General features: G+C 40.4%; 2 protein-coding genes across 4 annotated transcripts in view; one reads left to right on the forward strand and one right to left on the reverse strand.

Moving 5' to 3' along the window:
• ATAD1 (ATPase family AAA domain containing 1) overlaps nucleotides 1-26,205 on the reverse strand; it is a 448,511-nt gene that overhangs the window by 47,708 nt on the left and 374,598 nt on the right. The gene's annotated exons all lie outside the window — the stretch shown is intronic.
• The window catches only part of PTEN (phosphatase and tensin homolog), a 93,521-nt gene continuing 75,492 nt past the window's right edge, over nucleotides 8,177-26,205 (forward strand). Inside the window, exons 1-2 of one of the 2 annotated variants that reach the window (XM_073353741.1) lie at nucleotides 8,177-8,242; nucleotides 8,316-8,737. In XM_073353741.1, the coding sequence (XP_073209842.1) occupies nucleotides 8,659-8,737 (79 nt within the window). In that variant the 5' untranslated portion in view covers nucleotides 8,177-8,242; nucleotides 8,316-8,658. The remainder of the gene's footprint in view (nucleotides 8,243-8,315; nucleotides 8,738-26,205) is intronic. The other variant, XM_073353742.1, reaches the window with a different exon arrangement.

Here is a 26,205-nt window from a genome sequence, read left to right on the forward strand (position 1 = left end):
AATTTTTTTAAATTGCATGATTAATCGCTTGACAGCCCTAGTACAAACATTAGAAAATTTAGTTTTTCAGTTTTAATTTTTTTCCCTAAAAGACCCACATCATAACCCCAAATTTTGACAAACAAATGTCCAAAATATGATTCTCCAATCCTGCAAACATGGATATGTTTAACTTTACTCACATGAGTAGTCCCATTGAAGTCAATGTCTTTGCTGCATTATATTATAGCTTTCTAAACACATAGGGTCCAATTTCTAGGACCACTCTACCTGTTTGGTGCCATTCACAAAGCAACCAGAAAGTTGGATTATCCAGGTCTGTAAAGACTTAATTTGTTTAAGGGGAACCCACACATTACACAGAGCTAGCATAAGTGGCTCTATCAAAGTGCCCAACATAACCCCATGGAAGAAAAGAAGTGTAAGTCAGGTCATCACCAAGCTAGTGGCAAGCCATGGCTGTTAGAATATACCCTTTGTGTTGTGGGCAGTTAGGAGTAACTGAAAGCAACATCCATGTTACTCCAGGGCCCAGACATGCCCTTGGCCAATGGCAAGATCAGGGGAATGCAAAGGTGGCTAAGAGACACCCCAATTGCTGTCACCCCAAATGTGCTGACCGTATGTCAGCCCATATGGTATACTTCCTGGTGAAAGATGTGTTTAGAAACCAGTAGTATAAATGGAAACTGATTTGGAACACTTGTTGGGTTATGTTTGTTTGTTTGTTTACAGTGGAGAGAGGGAGCATTTCTGAAAAATAAATATAGTACATGCAATAAATGTAAGTGCTGATTTTGAGCACTTGCATTGAACAACAATGGGGAGGGCATTTTTCACAACTGATCAGTTGTTTGGATTAAAAAATCCTAGTGGAAGAGGTACAAGTGATCTGACCTCTCATTAAACAAGAGTAGAGTACACATGGCATGATACTGTTTCCCCTTCTACTACTAGTACATTGTTATGTGTGATGTCTCTGATGGGCTTGATTCTGCAACCACTGAAGACAATTGGGGCTTTACTAGTGATTTCTACAGGAGCAGGGAATTGGATCCAGCAGTAGAAGGGGGATGGAATGGTGAAAGAAGGTTCCATAGGAGTTGGAAATGGGAAATCAGCAAGGACCCAGAGGGAGGGAACAGATAGAGAAGGAAGATTAATAGAAAGCAAGACACAGTGTGTGAGAAGGGGAGAAGAAGCTGAAGACAGACTAATCAGCAGTTCAAAAGAATAACTGGCAGAGGTGAGAAGAGCAGTGGAAGCATCAAAGAAAGAAAAATGGATTGAAAAACTCATCTGATGTCTCAGTTACTACGAGTCTGGTAGTAAAAATTTTCCTGGCTCAGCAGGTTGCTGTGTGGAACACGCTAGCTAAGTAGGATTAGTCAAATAGCTGCTGGTAGCATGTCTGCATTCACACAAGTGTTGATTAATCTTGATTTCTTAAGGTTTGTAGTCATCATGAAGATCACCATCACAATTCTGGCTATAAGATGGCCTCAGGGTCTTGCTGAGATGATAGTCATCCATAGTCATTCTTTAGTTTAGACTGGTTTTCAGTATCCATCTGACCTGGGATCAGGAGCCCAGGACAGGGACTCTGTGCTAAGGCACATGGTCTTTCCTGGAACAACAGCTGTTAAAAAATATGCATCGTCCTGAATACTTAAAGGAACTACAGAAATCTCACTCTGAAAGATGATCTTGATTTGTTTACTATGGTTACATACACAAAAAAGTGTCAGGGGGGAGGGGCAGTCTCATGATTTCTGTGAGTCTGCATGTGGACCCTTGTCATGAAAAGTGTTCACTCTGTCTGTTCATAAAAATGTATAGATTTTAAGGTCAAAAGGAACCACAATGACCAATTAGTATGACCCCCTGCATAATGAAGGCTACAGCATTTAATCTGGTGAATTCTGAATATAAACCAAGAACATGTAGTTGAACTAGAAGTAAGACTTTTAGAAAGTCATCTAATTTTTATGAAAATACTCTAAATGATGGAGAATTTAACACATCTCTTGGAGTCTCTAAAAACATATTAATTTCTGATTTCTATTCCTTAGAAAGGGAAGGAAAGAATAATTTCAGGCAGTCTCTGTCAATCACTACTAGTTCCCTTTAGGCAAGTGGATCAGAATGCAGGGGATCAGATCTTTTTTTGGTGGGGAAGAAAGGAAAAAGGAAGAAGAAAAGAGGGTATTCACCTAGTGATATTGGGGAAAATGTTTTGTGAAAGATGCTTTTACAATCCACTGAAAAAGGAAACTTCTGTAAGTGTTTCTGCTATTAATTTAGGTGCCTATGCTCCTGCTTAGACTCAGGAGAGGGAACAATTCTTGATCCTGATAGCATTATTTTGGCCCAAGCAGATACAGTACTTTAGTTCTTTTACAGACATGACCAGCGATATTCCCTCTGAACCAAGACACCTCACTCTCTCATCTTGGGAATTCTCTCAGCTACAATGTGCCTCTCTTCAAGCAACAATCCATAGGAAAGGTGTTGACAGACAGGTGTTCTCAGTCCTCCTGGCTTTCAAGGAATTTATCAGAAGGACATACCATTTTAAAGGGAAAGGTTTATGGTGTGGTGCACACAAGGCCTTATATGCCCCTACATCAACAATGTTTCAATCTCCTTTCCATTTGACATCTACTTTAAAGTCTGACTCCATGTTCATTTGGTAGCTAAAAGAAGGCAGAACAATGTTTTGCAACTGTTTGCATCACATTATGTAGGGCTTAATGAATTTGGCCCCTCCCCTACATTATTAAGCCACTGGTGTCATGGTATATAAATGTAGTCCTGACAAAGCTGCTTTTGAGCCATTCACTACCTGTGAGTTCAAGTTTCCTGATGATGGCTCATTTCTAGAAGACAGTGATTTCACCTGCTAGGATAACAGAGATTGAAGCTCTTGACTGATACATATTATACCAAATTTTACAAAAATAAGCAGAATTAGGAATCATCAACAATCCTTTTTGTAAATGTTGACAGACTTCCTTTTATCAGCATATTGTCCATGATGTATGTTCAGACGTGAGGGTCCTTAAGGTTTTCCTTGAAATGTACTAGAGGCCTCAGAGAACCAGCTCATCTTCAACTGTAAGATACCAATTTCTTCATCGATGAAGTCAATAAGTGGACGTGGCCGAGGAGCTTCTGATTGTATTCCTCACTGGTTGTGTCCTACCTTGCTTGTAGTTTGAAGGTCTTATGTAGGTCTGTGGTCTCTGAGGTTTTCATTGCCAGCCTCAGGAACATTACAGGCAATGCACTAGATTTTGGATTCAGCCTTTCTAGGGAGAAATCAAGCTTCCATCTTTCAGGCCTATGTTATCTATTTTTCAGACTGGGGGGATGCCCAGGGCCAAGCTCTTCTATTATGATTGATTTGGTCCTTTCAAGAAGTCCCTACTTTGGCTAACTTGGATGTATTTTCTTTTTCGAGTCCATATGGAGTCTCTCAAGGACTCTTGTATTTATGCTTCATTGTTGTTGGTATCTACTGCAGCCTTTTATTTAAGAAAAAGCAAAATAACATAGCTGTTATTTTTCAATAGCTCTGTGTTAAGAGAGGCCTATTGTGTAGCCTATTTTATTTTATTTGCACTATCCTTCAAGCTACTGACTGTCCTTACAGGATTCTTATGTTTAGAGAGTATCTTTAAAGAAGAGAAAATTACTTACCTTGTAATTCTGCTTCTTTGAAGATATTATCTCAGGATTCTCATTCTCCCACCTAGCTCCCCTAAGTTTGGAGGATGCTGTTTTCAAATAGCGTTTCCATTCGTGGTGCTCAACATTAGAATATCCTCAAGAGTTTGTTTTTGTATACCATCCCTAGTGTTAGGAAATGTATTTTAGTATTAGACAGTACTTCACCTTTCTGTTAAAAAAGAAACTGATAATTGATGGTATCAATTTGCTTTCCAAGTAAAAAGGCAGAAGTTACATCTGCTGGTGCAAAAAGAAAAGGAGTACTTGTGGCACCTTAGAGACTAACCAATTTATTTAATAACAATTTAATAGCTTTCGTGAGCTACAGCTCATGCTCAAATAAATTGGTTAGTCTCTAAGGTGCCACAAGTCCTCCTTTTCTTTTTGCGAATACAGACTAACACGGCTGTTACTCTGAAATCTGCTGGTGCGTGTGTGATTGTGAGAGAACTCTCTCTCTGCAACTTGTCGGCTTTGGGGATTCTAGCTAACCTCATGATGGAAGCCTCTCTCATCTTAATCTGATGCAAAATTAATCCTCCCATCCTCACCCATTTATAGACTCTGGGGTACCTGCTTCTTTTTGTTCTGCCTTTTGGTAACTTTTCACTGCTTCCATCAGACAAGAGGAGGAAGTGTTTTCTCCCAGCAAGAGCAAACCCATTGTCCGAAGGTGTGTTACTTTGAATAGACGATCAGTTAAGTACTGATCACTCACCATTGTCTCTGGCCTGGCAGAGAGTGACATAGTCCTGCTATCTCATGGTGGATCCACATACATGTATAGGCTTCTCATGACACAGTAATTTCATGATTCAGTTTAATAAAATCTCAGACAATTCAGAAGTGATATGGAGAAAACCCCCAAATCGTCATGCAAAGTAAGTAATTTTCCTATTCAGATGAGGCACAGTTTGGTTCATAGGGGCAATTCCTAAGAACTATCAGAAGTGGAGTAAAAGTATTTGAAGCAGCAGATATGAGAGATTTTTATAATCTACACACTATACTCTAAAAGAAAAGGAGGACTTGTGGCACCTTAGAGACTAACCAATTTATTAGAGCATAAGCTTTCGTGAGCTACAGCTCACTTCCTCAGATGCATATCGTGGAAACTGCAGCAGGCTTTATATATACACAGAGAATATGAAACATGAAATATGGTTCTGTGTATATATAAAGCCTGCTGCAGTTTCCACGATATGCATCTGAGGAAGTGAGCTGTAGCTCACGAAAGCTTATGCTCTAATAAATTGGTTAGTCTCTAAGGTGCCACAAGTCCTCCTTTTCTTTTTGCGAATACAGACTAACACGGCTGTTACTCTGAACACTATACTCTGTCTCCAATGCTCTTTAGCTATATGTATGGTAGGAATGGAGCAAAAACAAGAAGTACAACTGTGTTGACTATGGAAGAGATGAGAAAGAAACAGATGGTGAATTGCAGTTGTTAATGTACTGCTACTGTGCTCTCTATAGAAGGCGCTCATTCCTGCTCTCTGTTCCTACTGTCTGGTTGGATTGACTCTTCTGGGACCTATGAGGCTGCAGGGGGCAGTAGGTGCCCATATACTAGTTCAGAAACCACTTCTATGCTAGAGGTTATTGTTTAGAAAATTCAAACTAATTGGCATGATAAGTTATAGAAGTATTGCCAAAATGTAAAGGAAAAGAGACCTCAGCTCTTTATCAGAGGTAGATACAACACATTGTTTTGGTGGTTTAATCTCATATACATTTCTCACTAAGTATCAGGTTGTTGTATAGATTTCATGCTATATTCACCATTATCCTTGTGCACAGGTTTTTCGTTGTTATTGTTTGAAGTCTTTGATCATTTCTCATAATTGATGAAATATCTCCTTCTTCCCTCCTATTTGAGACAACAGAGTAAACAAAATCTCTCCGCTTCAGTCTTTTCTGTTATGCTGATTACACAATCATTCCATTGGGTTTGTGTGTTTCCACTTCTTGTTAGTTATCGTTGTATATGTGTGGACAGCATACCTTATCTTTACACATATCTGCATTGTGAGATATCCGTTATGGTCATGTGACTATCCTGCTTGTGGTTATTTTTACCTTTCTTCTCAGTGTCTCATATATCATGCTGTTAGGTTTTGGTCTAATGTTTTTAGCATCACTCTGTTAGGCTATGTCTACACTGTGTACCTTACAGCAGCCTAGCTGTGCCGCTACAGCCATGCCATTGTAAGGTACACAGCGTAGCCTCTCTTTGCTGGCTGGAACTCTCCTGCTGGCAAAATAAAACTACCCCCAATGAAGCGCACTAACTTTGTCGGAGGGAGAGCATCTCCCACTGACAAAGTGCTGTCCACACTGGCGCTTTTTGTCCTTAAAACTTATTTGGTCAGGGGTATGTTTTTCTCACTCCTGACTGACAAAAGTTTTAACAACAAAAGGACAATGTAGACATGAGTTGCATGCCTTGTGTAAGAAGGGTGTTACAGACAGCAACTATGACCCTAAATTTTTTGGAGGAGAAATTGTGCCTTGTTTATAGGTGTTCTCTGCTCTTAGAGAACAGATGGTGCTATAACCCATGCTGCAGACTGACAACTTACTCACCCTAACTGGAAATGACAACTCTGTTTCACACCAACTTAAAACAATTGTTTTCCTTCTACATTTTCATGAAAACATGTATCGGAGGAAAGAGGTAGGTGAGTGTCTCGCTCTAGCCTGGTGCTTAAGAGTACTGGCCTGGACTACATGAGCCACAATTTCGAGTTCCTGCTCCGTTTGATTCAGAGCAAGAACATGAACCTAGGTCTCCCCCACATCCCAGCTAAATATCCTAACCCACCCACCTATAGAGCCTCTGCCCAGAACCCAAAAAATTTCCAAATGAAAGTTACATTTAATCTTTGCCAAGACAGCATATTTTGCCAAAACATTTCAGCCAGCTGTTCTCACTGCAGCTATTCCTAATATTACGGGGCTTAATACAAAACTATCTACCTGCCACATATGGTTCCTGCTTCTCCCACACCTGATGCAGCACCCAGGACCACCACATTTGGGGATTGCTCTACTCCCTGCACTCAGCTATCCTGCAGTTTTTCTTCTATAGCACTTGTTCCTCTTTGGAAACAGCTCTCCACTGTAGCCAGTACCTGGGAAAATGCTGCACACTCTAGCGGTTCTCACATTTCCAGTCTCTACATGGTGATCCCAGCAACCGGGAGCAGCATCTGCATTCAAAGCAGGAACCAATGGACACTGATGACATCATCAGTATTTTCTACAGTTTTGAAGAGCCATTCTCTCCTCCATTCTGATTACGTTTGCTCCAGTCTCTTCACCTTGGCTTCACTCCTCACCTACTCAGTCACCTTCTCCCACTTTCTTTCACTTATCCCCACTCACTATAACCCCTTAAACACCTCCCCCAGAATAAAAGGAACAGACATGCTATTTGCTACTATTGGATTGTTCACAACGCTTCCTCTAGCCCCTCAGGTTACATCATATAGCCTTGGGGGCAGGGACCATCTGCTTTGTTTGAGCAGCGCCTAGCACAGTGGAGCTTCCCCCTTCTCGCCCGCTCCCTCATACTAGGGAAACAACATGAACGATAGAGGTAGCCTGTAGCGCCAGCACCGCATGGGCCATACCTGGCCCTACTCCCCTGTGTGAGTGGGGGGGGGGGAGTGCAAAGGGCAGATGCCCCTGCACCCACCCCTCCGTGGGGCAGCCAGGCCCCATGGGCCCAAGGCCCGGTTCTGCCCCAGCCGCACAGCTGAACGCCCCGGAGTAGCCCGGCTACAGCCCCGGCGACCAGCTCCGGGACGGGCAGGGCACCGCGCCGCACGGCGCCCCCTAGGTGGAGGTGGGGGGAGCGCCGCAGGCAGAAAAGGGCCCCGACGCGGCCCACGTGACTCCACAGGGAAGTAGCTCCGTCGCGGCGGTAGCGTGAACATATCGTTCCGCTTCCCTGTGGCCGGCTCACCGTTTGCTTCCCGGGACGGATCTCCCACCCTGTCTACGATCAGAGCGTTTCCCCGGGTGCAGGAGCGCGCCGAGGAGCGGGCGGGGCAGCGGAAAGAGGAACAGCTGTAGTGGGCAGCAGCGGGACGCTGATGTGGCGGGACTATTTCTCCTTGGCGGCGGAGGAGGCGGGGGCGGAGCCAGGCTCGTCTCTCCTCGGAAGCTGCAGCCATGATGGAAATTTGAGGCGCTCAGTGTCGCTCGGGCGCGGAGGAGGCCGGGGCCGATGAGAGCGGGCGGCCTGCAGCCCCGCACGCACCGCAGCGCCTGAGCCCGCGCACACTCGCTTCTCCGTGCGAGCTGCAGCCGGACGCGCCGCCTTCTCCTCCCGCGAGGCAGGGAGCGCCCGCCCGCCCGGCTGCGCGGCCCCATCGCGCGGGCTGCGCCGCCGCCCCGGGCGGGGAGCGGAGCGGAGCGGAGCGGGACGGGGGGGCCCGACCCGCTGTCACCATTTCTGGGGCCCGGCGCGCTGGAGAGTTCCCCTCTCCGCCTTCATCGCCTCAAAGACGGCGGCGGCGGCGGCGGCACATTCAGGGACCTGGGCCGACTCTAAACCCTTCCGCCGCCGCCGCCGCCGCTCCAGCGCCGCTCGGGGCAGCTGGAGAAGGAGGGAGCCGCCGCCGCCGCCGGGAGCAGCCGCTGCCGCCGCCGCAGGGGGAGGAGGGTTCGCTGCTTCCCCTGTCCGCCGCCTGCGGGCCTCGGGCTGAGCCGCAGAGGCAGGCCCTGTCCACGGTGCCATCCAGCAGTAACAGCAGCCATTACCCGGTCGCCGTCCAGAGCCCAGCGGCCCCCGATACAGCAGCGGGGAGAGGGGAACCCGCCTCAACCAAGGCCAGGGCCATCTGCATCCTGCAGAAACCGTCACCGCTGCCCTGCCTGTCCTCGCTGTTTCTGAGCAGCCCCCGGCTCCCAGACATGACCGCCATCATCAAAGAGATCGTCAGCAGGAACAAAAGGAGATACCAGGAGGATGGTTTCGACTTAGATTTGACCTGTATCCTTGTCCGACCCGCTCTGGCTCTTTGCTCGCCGTTCCTCTGGGAGCCGTGATCATCTCCCCAGCGACCTGTCGTGTTAATGCTGAGCAGGGATGCGTGTCTGGTCTCCTCCCCTCCCCCTTCCCCAGTGCTGCCATGTTCCTGACTGAATCTGCTTGTTCCCCAGTGCAGCCAGAGCCCAGTCGGGCAGGCTGAGTGCTCGGCCTAGGTAGGCCCTGCACCCAGGATAGAAATGAGATTAAAATGAAAATGAGTGCTACACCTACAGCTATTGCATCAGACGTGTATAGCAATTACCTAGTGTGTCTGCCTGTGTTGTTTGTATAGCTATGGTCGGCATAATTATTTCAAGCAAAATCAAATTAAAAAGTCAAATGTGTGGCTAGGTCTGTGCAGTTATTGTGATTGTAAATTGGTCAGTTTTTAGCAACTGTATTACTTTGTTTTGTGAAAAATTGATGCAGTCTGTTACAGAAAAAGCATATCCCAGGTCGAATGTTGTTTATCTTCCAGTTGGGTAATGTAGGATTAGGCATGAACATTACCTGTTCTATAGTTGTGTTTTAGGTTCTGTTTCTTATATAGCTCAAAATAGAGATTGAGTAGCTATTTGGTCTGTAATGATAATGTCATGCAGATTATTGGGCATTATATTTAGCAAATGGTGATTGCAGAGATTAACACTGGTGCTCATTTGAAATTAAAGCATTTTAGTGTGGCCTGTATTGACATTTCTCTTACTTAGGTGTCCTGTCCCATTTGCAGTGATTTCATTGCTCATGTTCAGAATAGTGCCTCTTACCTTGATGTTTGATTTTAGTTCAAATATAAAACGTAATTGTCCTATTGTGCTGCTTGTAGTGATGCCTTTTTCAATTAGTAACTTGACTACTTGAATCGGAGACATAATTTTAGTGGATGTGTAGGTTTGATTTGCTGTTACCTGGGTCTTTGTGTAAATACAAAATATGTACTGACAGTGAACAAAGCATATGGTTCCAGTTTTTGACTAAAAATAAGTTCGTTTGAATATAAGAACATAAATAACTATCCATATTAATTTAAAAATTACTCTTTAAAAAACACTAATTTGTCCATTCAGTGATATTACATACTGTGCATTAATGTACCTATGCCTATGTGTGTGAGGACATTTCACAAATGAAAATAGGGGATGAGGTTCTTTTTGTCAGCTGACTGATATGTTTTGAATACATAGGACTCTGAGAAATGTGTTCAGGGATATGTAATCTAACTCTATTAGGACTAAGAAGTCAAACCATGAAACATTAGAACTGCATAGTCCTTTGAACAGATGTAGTATACTAGCAGCAGTGGACATGTTTGGCTTTGAATGTGTGTTGCAAAGTTAATAGTATATAAGGTTGTATTGTAATAAACTATCAGAATTAAGTTCTGTTTATCACATTAACTAAAAGTAGAATTTGCTATTATGAAGTACCTTTAGTCAAGCACTATAACTGTCTTAAGTATTGAAAATGGTATTCATTTTCAGAAGAAGGTTTGAGTTTACAATGAGTTTACAGTAACATCAAGATAAACTTACTGCTCTTCAGAATGTGAGCTGAGTTGCATCACAGATACTAGATTTCTTCTGTATGGAGAGAGCAAAGTGTCTGTAGTACAGAATATGTACTGTTACATTATTTGGGTCTCAGCCTAAAATTTTGAAGACTATTAAAAAAAAAACAAAATGTGTGATCCCAAGAAGTGACCATTTAGATTTTTAAAACACTAGCTGATACTTAGTAAAGCATTTGTGTTTTTTAGTCAATATTTTTCATTCTGTTTTGGGAACATACTGATTGATTAAAGAATTGCTGTTATTTCAGACTTCCATTTTAAGTTCTTTAAACTTCTTATTTCTCTGTGATGTAGATAGTAATACAGACCTGGATTTTCAAGATATAGGTTAATATTATAAAACCTGCAAGACTAATTTCTTGCTCTAAAATAAAGCTTACAGATTTCAATGTTATTGCTACACTAAATAGTGTACGTAGTTATGACTTCTATAATGATGGTAAAAAATGGAAAACCAATAACAAGAAACCTGATTTCATACTTCTCAGGTTTAGGGTTTGTCTTTAAAACATGTTTTCTAAAATGTGTGTCATAAGGACATACTATAACAAAACAGAACTTTCTTTTAACTATTCATCTGCATATGCTTATTTTTGGCTTCTTGGCAAGAAGATTCTTGAATTTTAGTTAATGATTTTCTCACTTATCCGGCTCAGTGTTTTGTATGATACATTCAATATTGTTACAAAATTTGTCTACTTTGTACTTTGCAGACTTAAAAAAATTCAGACCTATTTTTTTTTAGGTTTACATTAGCAGTTTGTGAGAAGACAAAGTAATTTGACATTAAAACCAGAAGTTGGCTATTGGTTATTTAAGTTTATGGAAAGATTGGTTTTAGAAATAGTTCAGAATATTTCACGGAGGAGTTACTATCAAAATAATATGAAATGCTATTTTTAATAAGATTCTGTGTTCACTGTAGAAGATTCTGAACAGATAATGAAGAAGGCTCCATGTACTGAATGACAAAATATAATTGGATGTATTAGAATGCTAAACCTGATAAAGGTGAGCCTTTAATTTTTTTATCACTTTTGTGAAGGCTTCACAAGGAAGCCCTTTGACAAAGTTGTTAATGGGGTAGCTAGTCCTATCCAGTACCTCAAAAGTTATACTAAGTTGTTCTCTCTATAACTTAATCATTCTTTATTCATGTAATCTGCAAATTAATCTTTTTTTGTGTCTTTTGTGGGTAGAGTTTGCTCATAACTTTGAGAAGGAAAGACTAGATTTTAAATGTAGCACAGAAGGAGGTGTACGATCATATGATCTAAGCTGGAGCAGGCAAACTTTTTGGCCCGAGGGCTACATCAGGGTTGCGAAACGGTATGGAGGGCTGGGTAGGGAAGGCTGTGCCTCCCCAAACAGCCTGGCCCCCTCCCACTTCGCGCCCCTGACTGCTCCCCTCAGAGCTTCCAAACCCCCATTTTCCTTGTCCCCTGACTGCCCCCTCCCAGGACACTGCCCCGCCTCCTATCCACACTCCCTGCCCCCTGACAGGCCCCCCCTGGACTCCCAAGCCCTATCCAATCCCCTCCCCCCCCGACCACCCTCCTCCCGAATCTCCACCCTATCCAACTGCTCCCTGCACCTTATTCAACCCCTTGGCTCCCCGCCCCCTTACCATGCTGCTCAAAGCGGCAGGACTGGCTTATTAGAAAGCCTGGGAGGTGGGCGGGGAGGTGCAAGTCGTGCTGCCCGGCAGGAACGGAAGGCCAGAGTGCTCTCTGCGGGGGAGGGGCCAAGGGCTAGCCTCCCCGGCTGGGAGCTCAGGGGCCAGGCAGGATGGTCCCACCTGCTGGATATGGCCCATGGGCCATAGTTTGCCCACCTCTGATCTAAAGACTGTCAGCTTTTTGGATTTTGATTTTTCTTGTGTTTTTAATGTCAGAAGTCAGGATGTGTCTTTTTCTTTAAAAACGAACATAGATTTACATAGGTTACACATTCCTAAACTCATTTTACAGGCCGTAAAAAGTCCCTTTTAACTACAAAATGTTCTTTTGGGGCTGGGTTGAAATTGTGTATGGTAGTGGTATTAATCCTGGGATGTGACCAGAGATGTTTTTATATGTAGATCTTGCATTATATGATCAAAAGTTCATAAACTAATCAGTTAACAAGTGCCATACTATAAAATCAGTTTAAATTATTCATGCAGAAAGAAGATTTTAACTTGATTACACTGATTTGTACACATTACACAGGCTGAACTGCTAAACAAATTTCTTGTATGTCACATTTCAACATGTACCATTTGTGAAAGTTTTTATACATCCTGGGAATAGCGGTAGAAAGGGATGTCTTAAACATTATATCCATTCATTTTTAAATAAGTAATATATCATATTTTCACCTGCCTCTGATTCAGTCTACCATATTTATCTCTCCTTCAGCTTGAACAGTGTTAAGTATGCTTTGTGAAATAGGTGGGGGGCAAGGGGTAAATGTAACTTTTTTTATATTCCTGGTTTCCCTTTAACATACAGTGACACCTTAACTTTTTACAATGCTTAATAATTTTACTAAGCTTGAATACCTGCTACTTCTGACACTATGTACTTTCATCAACCACACAAATAATAAAAAAAAATTTAAGTGGTAACAATTGGATAGAACGGTCTCATGTAACTTTGAATGCATGTGTTTTAGATGTCGTCTGTAGAAAGTTACTTTTGTGGAGTTTTTAGTCAGTTAAGAAGTCTAAAAAATAACAACATAGTTGGTTGGTACCTATATTACATACCAGTTCACAACTTTAGGCAGGCAAATTATGATTACTGCATTTTAAAGTGTTCATTTCACACCAAAGTTCCATCCTGCATTGAGATCAGCTGGCAAGGACACCTGTATTGATCCTGAAGCCGGACTAGGGTCCCAGTTGTGTGGATAGTGACTTTTATCCATATTAACAGGTTTCAGAGTAACAGCCGTTTTAGTCTGTATTCGCAAAAAGAAAAGGAGTACAGTTAGTCTCTAAGGTGCCACAAGTACTCTTTTCTTTTTATCCATATTAGTATCAATGAACTCCTATAAAAGTTCTTACTATTATTACATTTAAAAATAATTGTGCATATATTAGTTATTTAAATCAAAATTCTGAACAGAAGTTTCACAATGTAATTAACTAATTTTTTCCTGTTAGTACTGTCAGAGCAGTGTGCGTTTTTGAATGAAATCTTAAAATGATCATATAACTTCACCATAAACTGTTGCGTCTTGGTTTTAGGAAAATCTGAAGTAATGGTGTGATGTCTTTATTGAATATTTAAAAATCTAATATTCCATTAAAAAAGAACAACTATTTGTTCAGTCTTTATAACTGAGGCACAATATATGAAATATTGTTGTTAAATATTTTTTGTAATAGAAGGTTTTAATTTATATGAAAGTACTCAAATCCCCTATATTATTCAGGACTCTGTGTACTCGTAAATCATTGCGTTTACTTAATTTACTGGTGAAAAAATATATTCCTGTGTTTAGGTATGTATTATGTTGCTTAGCAATATTAAAAGCTTGACCTGTTGGAATTGCTCTCGGAGAGTTATCTAGGAAGTTGCATTTTGATCATGAAATACTAATTTCGATATCACTGTGAATTACTCATATATACTCTTGTAGTATTGTACCTAATGGCTTTTATTTTTAAATGTGCACCAGAAGAGTGCCAGGTCACTAGCCTGGGGCACGGGAAACCCATCTTCAGTTTCCTGGTCCACCGCGGACTTCTTGTGTGAACTTTGAGCGAATCACTGCCTCCTTTTCCCCGTCTGTAAAATGTGTTAATAGTACTTCCCTACTTCACAGTAGTGTGTGTTGAGGATAAAAAGATTTTGACATGTCCAGGTACTATGGTAATTAGAGGCCATATAAGTACCTAAGATAGAAAACAAAGTGCTGTTGGATGTAGAATTTTTAAAAAAAACAACAAAAAACACTGATTAGGTGAGCCCTTACTTTTTGTGAGGAAGATTTAACTTTGCCGCTTTTGTATTATGTATTTGTGGATAGCACTGTTTTGGTAACTAAAACCCATACAAAATATGTACTTCAGTAATTGCTTTTGAAAATGCACTTTTGAGCTCAGCATTTTTGTGCTGTATTAAAGGGGAGACTTAGTATATTTTCATTCAAATTATAGCTTGGCTCGTAGTATTTTCCTGTTCTATAAATGGTATGATAGTGCCAACTTCATGAGGAAATGCTTGATTTCTGCATTATCTCACCGTTTTAGTCAGTGTGCAGCTTTTCTGAAGACTGTTTGCACAAACTAAACATAAAGTTAAAAAATTAACCAATTACCTGTGTACATTTTTAAATGGACAGAAGCTGCCAACTCTTCCATGTGTTCACTTGTAGCTACTAGTCAAGTGATGGCTACATGTTCTATTTGAATTCTTCTGCTTAAGTAGGAGAGAGACATGAATACTGAAAAAGAGTGAATAACTTGTAAATGTCTCTCAAAATGAATAATGATTTTTTAAAAAAAAAAATAAAACTGTCTAGTGAAATTGTATGCTCTGAAATAGTTAAAACAATCTTAGTTTAACAAGTAGTTCTGGAATATGTAATGGATTTGTCTAATGTATTAAAATGGGTACTGTTCTGTAATGTGTAAAATATTGCAGGATTTAGTAGAGCAAATGTATATTAAAATTGAAATTTGGTTTAAACAGACTAAGGAAATTTAAGCTCAAGGCTGCAACTGTTAACCAAACATTAACTGTATATTCTAGTGCTCTGTACAAAATTATGAACTCCTTGGAGATAGTTGCAATACCATTTGAGCTGTACAACTAGCTGTCTTAATTCTGACTCTACTTGCTTTTGAACGGTTATTAAAATCATATTACTTTATAGTAGAATTTTTAGAAGTGCTGACTATTGGTGTTTGATCATTTACTTCAGTGGGAGTACAGTCGGGCCAGTGCTGAACACTTCTGAAAATCCTACCCTTTAAACCTTTGTTTTAAGGTAAAATGTCAGTGGGTGGGTTAAACATCAGTCTTGAGAGTGTTGTCATCTTGATGGATGTGTACCCTATCTAGCTATTTGTGGCCATCACACTAATGTCCGAACATTAAGGCCTTAGTTCTGTCCTCAGATAGTCACATGTAACTACTCTTGTTGACCTCAAAGAGAGTATATTACCCATGTGTCTTGGGGAAGAATATAGCCCTGTATATGGAGCTTGTGAAACATTTGAGCCGGTTAGTATTGCTGCAGCATGGCATATATAGAAATACGAGCGAGGTCTCTTCGTATCTGTTGATTGTTGACTAATAGCTTTCTTAGTAAAGTTTTTTGTCATTGCACAGTTGGTTATTCTCAATACACTTAATGATTATATAGTAACTCTGTTGAAAATTTCCAAAGTGTAATGTTTGCTGTGTGGGTAGTAGTTATTTTATTTAGAAAAACTTGGTAGTTCTTATTGTGTGTGAAATAATTTTCAGAAGCATCTAAGTACCTTTGATTTATACTGGAGGAAGGCACAATTATATATGTGTTTCTGTATTATCTTGATCTGTGGCAATTTGGGTACAGAAATTCCTCTTGTCTCGATGGGAATATACTAATTTATGGAAGTGGCCTATGTGAATTAATGTATTTCAGGAAGCAAAAAATATTTGAAAAAGGAAAACTTTCAGCATATGAGCTAAAACCATATAGAATATATTGCCCTTCAAAACATGATAAATTAATATTATTCTTAGGCAGAACTTTTGTATATGAAGTTTCTGCCTAGAATGTAGTTTTGGTTTGGTACATACTGCTGAACTTAGTCTTTAAAATGAAATGACAGAATTTGCCTGAATCAGTGTTACCAGACACCACGTTAATGCAGCACAAAAAAAAGTGAAATTAAACCACCTGCCGATAAATCTAAAGTTAGTATTTGTAGTCCCTTTGCACTATGTGTAAAGTTACCACATAAGAAATTTTAACAGTAATAGATTGTATCCCTGACCAGTGCAAGGGAATAACAGGTAAGTGGTGGGGTTTTTTTTAAACACCTTATGAACACTCCTGAGGTCCGTTTCATAACCCACCCCTTCGTTCTCAGTGTAGTGTGTTGGTTGCTCAGAATTCTAACCTGGTTTATTGGTTTTATATATATAATACATATATATAAAATCTGCCTTTGTATACTGTTGGTGTTTCTTAATTACATTGAGTGAAGTTCTGTACTTGTTTTTATCAGTGAGTGTAAATGATTCAATAACTAATTGCAAATAGTGGCTGCAAGATGTTTTTCTGTAATGTTTAGGAAGTTATGTAGAGGTGGTCCATTAACTCTGATTTGGTATTGTCATAAATATAAAGGGAAACCTTTCTGTATACAGTGCTATAAAATGCCTCCTGGCCAGAGGCAACAGCCTGTTATCTGTAAAGGGTTAGAAGCTCGGCTAACCTGGCTGGCACCTGACCCAAAGGACCAATAAGGGGACAAGATACTTTCAAATCTTGTGGGGGGGGTAAGGCTTTTGTTTGTGCTCTTTGTTTATGTGGTCGTTCTCTCTTGGGACTGAGAGGCCAGACAGAAATCCATCTTCTCCAACCCATCCTAATCCAAGTCTCCAGTACTGCAACCAGTAGAGGTAAGCCAGGCAAGGTGGATTAGTTTCTTTTGTTTTATGTGAATTTTCCCTGTGTTAAGAGGGAGGTTTATTCCTGTTTTCTGTAACTTTAAGGTTTTGCCTAGAGCGGTATCCTCTGTTTTGAATCTGAATACCCTGTAAAGTATTTTCCATTCTGATTTTAGAGGTGATTTTTACTTTTTTTTTAAATTTTAATTTTTTTTAAGTAGAATCCTTGTTTTAAGAACCTGACTTATTTTTCCATTGTTCCAAGATCCAGGGGTTTGGGTCTTTGATTTTGTAACCAATTGGTTAGGATACTATTCTCAAGCCTCCCCAGGAAAGGGTGTGTGTAGGGATTGGGAGGGATATTTTGGGGGAAGACCTCTCCAAGTGGTCTCTTTTCCTGTTCTTTGTTTAAAACGCTTGGTGGTGGCAGCATACTGTTCAAAGACAAGGCAGAGTTTGTACCTTGGGGAAGTTTTTAACCTAAGCTGGTAAGAATAAGCTTAGGAGGTCTTCCATGTGGGTCCCCACATCTGTACTCTAGAGTTCAGAGTGGGGAAGGAACCTTGACAGGTATTTATACATAGAAATTGCAGAATTGAAACCTGTGCGTGTATGCAAATAGAATGAAGGTTGTACATTAGTGTTTGAGTATAGAGATATGTAGACTATGCAAGAGTGATAGTTGAGATCAAGAAGAGGAACTAGTTAATAGAGTGTAGCTGGGATGTTGAATGACTTAATTATTTCCTTGTTTTTCATGGTACGTGTTGGTGGGGTACGCACCTTAGATTATTTTTTTTTCCTGTGTGGGGAATTTTCCATAGTTTTTAATCTCTGTATATCAGTATGGATATTTATGTAGTTGGGTATTAACATTAATATGTATTGTATTAAACATAAATGCCAGCATTAGGTTTGCTTTTTCCTGTGCAATCTTAATTCAGTACCTTTTGTGTGTATGCATTATCCTAGTCCTGCCTAACATCACATATGAAGTCCTGAGGTAGAGCCCCAGCAATAGAACCCATTTCTCCTGCGTTTTAGAGCTTGTCTGTGGCCTGGTCTACACTAGGACATTAAGTCATTATAACTACATCATTCAGGGGTGTGAAAAATCTACAACCCTGAGCAACTCAGATGAAACAGGCCCCCCCCCCCCCATTCACCTGTGTAAACAGCACTAGGCTGATGGGAGAATTCTCCCTTTGACCTAGCTGCCACCTCTTGGGGAGGTGGAGTATCTATACCAACAGGCCGCCTCTCATTGACATAGGCCGCCTCTCATTGACATAGGCCGCCTCTCATTGACATAGGCCGCCTCTCATTGACATAGGCCGCCTCTTCAGTGAAGTGCTACGGTGGTGTTGCTGCAGTGTTGTAAGTGTAGATAAACCCTACAAATGAAGTTTTTCCAGAATAGCTATTGTTCAGTAACTGCATATGTAGGCACGTTTTTATTTGGCAATAAGAGTGCCTTGTTCTGGTTTCGGTTAATCTGCTTTGGTAGTGGATTCAGGAATAGTTTCTGTGCTTTAAATTCACACCATACCTTAATCTGTATTAACTTCCAAGACCTTCCTTAGTCGATTGTAACATAAGTTAACACTGTTTCTGTTCTTACAATAGTCTGCTTCCTTCACTGCCTATCCTATGAAGTCAGTGGATGAGGTTCAGTAGGAAAAAAGGACATGATCATGCAATTAAACATTAGCAGAATGCATATATGCAGGCGATTTGAATAAAGGTCACACGGACAGTTTTTACTGTAGGGTAGCCCTGCGACTCAAGTGGTACAAATCTGTGCTGCGACGTGAAAGTGCAATTTTCAGACCCTACTAATGTGTGATGGGGAGGAGGGTGTAATTTTTTCATCTTTCCTTTAAAAAACGCATGTGAAAGGAAAACTTGTTAAAAGAATGTTGTTTAGGTTTCAAGGTAAAGTGCAGAAAAGTTAAATACCAGAGTTATGGCTGTCCATGCATTCTTAATTCTGCTCTCTTGAACATACGTAGTACAATACAGTTTTTAATTACAGGTTCGCATTTTTTTTCTTGCAAGATCCCTATATCATTGACTACACTAGATGGATGCATAAAGTTGCAGAGAATTGTAAATCCTGCATTTCCTAAATTGAGTGCTTGATTGAGCAGCTAAGATACGGTTTTTGATCTAGTATTACAAATATATCAAAAATAATAAGTCAGACTTCATTGGGAGAAAGCAAGTGTATTCTATCCCCAATCTGGTATTGAAGATTGTTTTGCATTCCTGCTTTTGTCTATGTATTGGTGATCTCCCGGAGGAAGTTACGGTTGCGGTTGTTAATAGTAGAAAATTCTTTTAAATCCCTACATTAGATTTCACAGAACTCTTTAGTACAAAATGTCTGTGTCCTCCAAGCTGATATGCTTTTGTATTTTTCCCTATTTGTGGAAGTTTGGGATGTCTTGGGACTTCGATAAAATGATCTGTTTTCTAGTCCTTGCTAAGAACAGTAATTCAAAGTGTGACTACATTAACTTGAAAGCAGCCATCAGAAAGATGCAACTCTCTAGCCTAGAAATCCTTTTTGGTTAAGAAGGAATAGAATTTAGATCACTCTTAGCTTTGCTGGTCTTGCAGGCTAAAATGAGTAAAGAGAAGTAGAACATATTGTTCTTGAATATGACCTGAAGAGATTCACATTCTTGACTGTACATATGCTCTTTTTGTCAGAAACATTTACACAGACTTTGTTGTTGGGACCACATGCATGTTTCCTTGTGGAACTGAACACTTAGATCTGAAGTTAGCTAGAAGGATATGTGCTTTTATGTTAGCTGGTTTTCCTTGTTGAACTATATTTTCCTATAGTTGCTTGGTTTGTTAGGCCCTTTTTATTTTAATTTCTTATTGCTTGTTCCTTTCGGTGAGAGAATCTCATTCACATTCTGTAACATCAGCAATTACTTTTTAGGGAATTTATCAGGCTTCCAGAGGAACGCGTGCCATCTTTTTTGTTACCCAAATTTGTGTCCATGAGTCTGCGAAGCATGTTGCAATTGAGAAATCCAGCACACCTTTTTCTTCCAAATCTTTCTCTAGCATCTCTTCTGGAGTAAATCTGACCCCATGCATGTAGTACTTAAAGTGAAGAAACTGTTGTTGAAATTATGGTTTCCTAATTACTATAAAATAGAACTTGCTTATAGCCTTTGTACTCCAATTAGACATTTTTATTGTTTGCATGAAGTTTTGTAAATAGAGGATTTTCTTCCATGCTCATAGTATAGATAAATGGAATTGCTCACTGTGCTTAAATTACATGCTACAAGTTTAAGTTTAAAATATAAAAAGAATTTGAACTGAAAACATCCGATATTAAAAGGTTAAAATGTTACTCCTAAATTGCAAAATTGTCCTATCAGTAAACCACATCTGAGACTCTTCTTGTTCTTTAAGTCACAGATGGTAGAGCTGGTAAAGTGCAGCTGGTTGGCTACAAGGAATCCTCCTTTACTATCTGAAGAACTTTCTTCCTGTTCATTTCCGTTCTACTTCCTGACCATCCAGAGTCACAGAAAAATAGCAAGCTGATTGTGTCCCAGACAAGCTAATGGGAATGCAGACTGTATTTAAATAGGGAGTTTGTGTACAGGATAGTACTGCCAACTGGCAAATGTCACGTGTGCCAACAGGCTTCTGTAGATGCATGCTCAGTGCATTTTTTTTATTAGGAACAGCCAAGAAAACTACACAAAAGTTAGTTGACTCTTGAGATACAGCCAAGCTTCTTTAAGTCTGCTTCAGAGAATGCTTGTAAATGACACTTTAGGGGTGAATCCTGTTCCACATCTGTCACTGCTCTTGAATCAGTAGGATTTAGTGGTGCAGAGGTTGAGATAAAATTTTGGTAGCTCATGTAAAGGATTTGCACACTTCATGTACCGTTGAGGTCCAGATATGCAACCCTGTGCACCTCAAACAGCTAGGATTTGGTGGTAGTCATGGAATCTAATGCCCATTTCCTTTACACAGTGGAGCAAAAGAGACATTGAGACTATTTCAGCAAATGAGGAATGGTGACTCTGCTGCTGCAGAGAGGTGGCATGGGGATTGACCCCAGCGCACACTTGATTTGCTTAGGATATGGACTCTGCCTAAGATTTGGGTCTTTGGCATATTATAGCTCTAGTTTCAGTCTGTCTGCAGACTCAGGAAGACAGCACAGCATTGATTACACCAGTTTCATGTTTGAAATCATGAAGGCTAAGAATGTAATTCTTTTTCTAAATAGAAGTTTAAGATCTGCAGGACTTAGTGAGAGATGGCTTTCACTTGTCAGAAAGTTGCCTACTCTCCATTGGTGATTTGCCAAGTGGATTTGTCAAGACCTGTATCTATCTTAGGATATTTCTGCACAGTAGCTGGGAGGTGTAATTCCCAGTATGGGTAAACATACCCATGTTAGCACTTCTCAAGCTAGTGCCTAAAAATAGCAGTGTGGCAGCAGCAGCACAGGTGGCAACTTGGGCGCCTCCCCTGTGTTACATGCTTGGGCAGTAAGCCAGAGGCTCTGGCTGTGCCAGTATCACCATGCCAGTATTTTTAGGTGCTAGCTTGAGCAGAACTAGCATGTGAGTGACTTTCCACACTGGGAATTATACTTCTCAGCTGCTGTGTAGACATACCTTTAGTTACTTCTAGAATGTGCTTCCTGTGTGTATATATAGAGACTGAACAAAACTTAGGAATCTAGAAAGAATGATGGATTTTCTTTGTTACCCCATATTCTAAGGAGCATGTGTTGTGTTGGAGGATTTTCTGTATATGGACATTTGTAAATTGACAATTTTTTAAAAAAAGTCTATTTAGAATCTCAGGGTTGGAAGGGACCTCAGGAGGTCATCTAGTCCAACCCCCTGCTCAAAGCAGGACCAATCCCCAATTTGCCCCAGGTCCTTAAATTGCCCCCTCAAGGACTGAACTCACAACCCTGGGTTTAGCAGGCAAATGCTCGAACTACTGAGCTATTTAGAAAGTAAACTTTCTATGGGCTCTCTCGTATGGTTTATAAATACCATGCAGAACTTGCCATTTGGTTGTCACTTGTGTCCATAGGTAATTGTTACCTGTGAAGGAAAATGTTTAATAGTGTATTTTGTATAAAAAAAAACATACACCATATTCTTTAGGTTACCTAGTGATTTAAAGCTCTAATTTTGTTGATTAAAAGAGAATGTTCTCTGTTTGACAAGTAAGGCTTTAGTTGTGTATGTTTACAACTCTCTTTTGGAGTGGATTTAAGAGCATCTTAATTGGAAAATATGTCAGGGTAACTTATTAGGCCTACTTCCATTATTTACTGTTCCATAACATAAGAATTCTATTTAGTAACTTCATCTGTGTGTTTTCTGATTAAGTTATAGTAAAACACCGACACACACTAAATAGAACTCCTTAAATATATTCAAATACTTGAAAGAAAAAAAAAATAAAATTATACTGTAAGCCCTTTAATTGTTGACTTGTACTCAAATGTAACTATAAAGAAAAACGACCACTTTTTGAATGAATTATAAATGCTCCTAATTGTTACATTATTTACCGTTTGTTCCTCTTGAAATAGCACAAATCTCAACTTTTTAAATATGAAGAATTTTCTTTCCATTTTGGGAATTATTTCAGGGTTATGGAATAAAGAAATCTACTGTCAAATTCAGAAATACAATTACAAAAGAGTACACTGTGAGATACAAATAACTCGTATGTTTTTTTTCTTCACACTTTATCTTCTCTTTGTCTTACTGTCAGGGAAGCATCACTTTTTCATTGTAATATTTTCTGTTATTGTCAGTATAATTCTATTGTACTGTCAGTTTTGATTTACATGTGTCAAATGCTCTCCTGTTCATTCAGGTGATAGTTTGATGTACATTTTGAACTTGCAGTATATATCAGTTTTTATACAAAGAAATATGTAAATACTAGGGCTGTCAAGTGCTTAAAAAATTCCAATTAATCAGTTTCAGTTGCATTGTTAATAATAGAATGCCATTCATTTAAATATTTTTGGAGGTTTTCTATATTTTCAAATAGGGGCTATGGCCCAGGTTCCAGCCTCCGTTGGAGTGCAGGGCTCCAATCCTCCTCCCTCCCCTGCAGTGAGCATAGCCTCTGTTGCCCGCAGAGCTCCTGAGCTGGGGCTGCTGCTGCCGCCTCCTTCCCCACCTGGAGGTATGCAGTTAATGTGTTTAAAAACAAAACAATGCATTAATTTTGTTTTCTGTTAATCACAGGCGTTAACTGTGATTAATTGACAGCCCTGGTAAATACAGTTGTCAAAGCTGAATTCATTGCTTTTGTAGGTTTGTCAGCGCTATCGTTAGAGAAATACTTTACTCTTCAAAGTCTTTATCAGGTAGCGGATTAGGAGAATCTTTTAGTTATGTAGAGAAGCTTTTATTGATGTGTTAGAAACTTAACTTGAGGCCTACACTACTAATTTTTTTCCAAGGTATCCTGATGTTAAGTAGCCGGTGTTGAACTGGAAATGAGAAGAGAAAGCTATGAAAATGTTAGTGTTTAATACGTCAATATTGATAGTTCTATTGCTTTTAAGTCCTGATTCTGCAAACAGTTGCACCAGAACGGATTTCTGTTCTCGTGCTGAGTCCCACTGAAACATGAAATAGTGCACTGGGGCCTTTGTTGGCACAAAAAATGAATGTTAAAACCAACATGAGCAAAACCATATGTGGTATACAGGGAAAAATTCCTTTAAAAAGGAATAGGGATTTCAGTTTTAATTTAAATGGGTTTGACTGTGATAATCTCTTCAGCTTTGTGTCTGATTTTAAATCCAGTGTAAGCTACCAATTCATTAATAATGTAAGTGAGTTGGACAGAATCTCCAGGTGTTGGAGAGGTAGCTCAAGATGAAAACAAGAAGATTCAAATATTGCTGTGGTAATTTTGGATTCTCTCATCACAGAGCCACACAAAGTGAGTCGTGTACATTTGTTGGAAAAGACTACAGCCGTTCGAAAATCAGTCCCGACACCAGGATTTTTAGCTCTGTGCATGACAACATATCTCTTCTCTCCCCCCCCCCCATTGTGTGTGTGTGTGTGTGTGTTTTCTTTGGGGTTTTTGTTTGGGGGTGGGGGGAGAAGGGGAGAGGAGTGGAAGCGGGCAAATGGGCCAAAACCAGAATTTCCGTAAAAGCTACCTTCAAAATAACTTCAGCTGTTGGTTTAAGGCATATTATTTGCCTTCACATTTGTAGCTAAACAAAGTTCCCGATGTTTCTTCTCTCCATGCCATCTGAAAAATACAATCTATCTAGCCCACAGTTAATCTTGAGGATCCAGTAATTTTGCTTTTCAAAGTGGTAACTTCTGTCTGTCTGTCTTGTTAATGCATTTAAACTCAGTTTAGGCCTGAAACTTAGAATCTCACTGCAGCCAACAATTTTAGAAAATCTTTTCTCTTTTTTTTTTTTTCTTGAGAGTAAGAGTAAGGAATGTATATGGTGGGTTCAGGAGAGATTTTAAAAGCTTTAAAACAAATTGGGTACTCTTTTATATTAATCAATGCATGCAATTTAACTGTTATGCCTTTGAAAAGGAGTCTCAGTAAGATGAAGTATATGAATTTTGGTCTCTGCACTATTGCCATATTATTTCAAAATAGTCTCTTGCAATATGAGGATGCATTTGTCCAAGGTTATTTGACTGTAACTTTGGCCAGGTTTATTTACTTGTATTTGTCATGTTAAAAAATAGTTGGGTTCTTTAGTATGATGATTTTTTCTTATGGAGGCATTTCCAGAAATAATAATAATCAGTATTTGAAATGTGTGAAAGCTTAGTTTCTACATCTTTAGATTCATAGTTTCTCTTCTCAGTTTCTTAGCTTCAGAATTCAAATGGTACTTGGATTGCAATGAATTTCACTAATTTCAAGATTTTTTAGGTTTATCAAATCACTTTGGCATGGAATTCTGGCATGGTTTCCCTATGGTGCTGTGGTTGGAAAAGTGTCTAAGTTGTTCAGTATAACTGAAGTTTTAGTAAAATCGGTGATCAGTAATACTCTGCTCATTATGGGCCTGATTCAAATACTTATGTTACTCCACAAATAACCCACTTCGCTTCCATGGGGCTACTTGCACAGTGAAGTGTGTTCAACATGAGTAAAGATGGTGGCATTTAGCCTAGAAATGAAAAACTCTGATGTAACTTTTTAAACTTCAGCCATCTTTGCTGCTTAAAAATTGGTTTGTGGCACATACAGTCCATAGTCTTAAAATAAAGGAGTGTTAGATTTGACCATAGTTAATAATGTAAACATCTGTAACTATCTTGAATACTGAAGAAACTTGTACTGCTTGGAAACTGACTGACCTCACCGCATGGGAGGGTTTTTTAAGTAATGGTGTAGGACAGTAGGGGCAGAGTTTGTGTAAACTGGAAATCTGTAAATGAACTAGTTCAGTTTACAACTCTTTCCTGCCTGTACCTTTGTTTGACCATGTACTGTGTGAAACAATATATCCATTAGCTTGCACATTTTAAATATCATTGCTTGGATGCTCTGTTTGGATTGTTTGGTCTGTCCTCTTTATGGCCTATAATAAGGCTGGGAGTCTGTCACAGAAGTCACAGATTCCATGACTTTCTGTGACCTCCATGACTTCTGCAGCTGCTGGAGCTGGCTCAGGGCAGCAGCAGCAATTTGGGTGTGGGGGAGGGGGCTTGGGGCTCAGGGCTATGGGTGGGGGGGTGCTTACCTTGGGGTGGAGGACTCCTTGGCTCCAACTTGCATGGCCTCCCTGCAGCTCCTAGGCGGTGCAGGGTTGGGGGTCTCCGTGTTGCCTGCACTCCCAGGCCCCATCCCTGGAGCTCCCATTGGCTGCGATTCCCGGCCAATGGGAGCTGCGGCAGCCGGCGCTTGTGGCAGGAGCAGTGGAGCCTTTGTCCTGGCCCCTGGGTCCACCACTTAGGAGATGCAGGGATGCAGAGCCAGATAGGAAGCCCCACCAACCTCCCAGCACCGGCAGGGGTCCCGGGCCACCTCCCCCATCACCCGCAGCACCCCTGAACCGACCCTCCCCACCCCAAGTTTTAGTCAGGGTGGGTATTTTTAGTTAGTCATGGACAGGTCACAGGCCCGTGAATTTTTGTTTGTGGCCCATGACCTGTCCGTGACTTTTACTAAACATACCCATAACTAAAACATAACCTTACCTGTAATCTGTTTCATCTGCAGATTACTCCATA

Source organism: Lepidochelys kempii, chromosome 7 (assembly GCF_965140265.1).
Source record: "Lepidochelys kempii isolate rLepKem1 chromosome 7, rLepKem1.hap2, whole genome shotgun sequence".
NCBI classification, from domain to species: Eukaryota; Metazoa; Chordata; order Testudines; family Cheloniidae; genus Lepidochelys; species Lepidochelys kempii.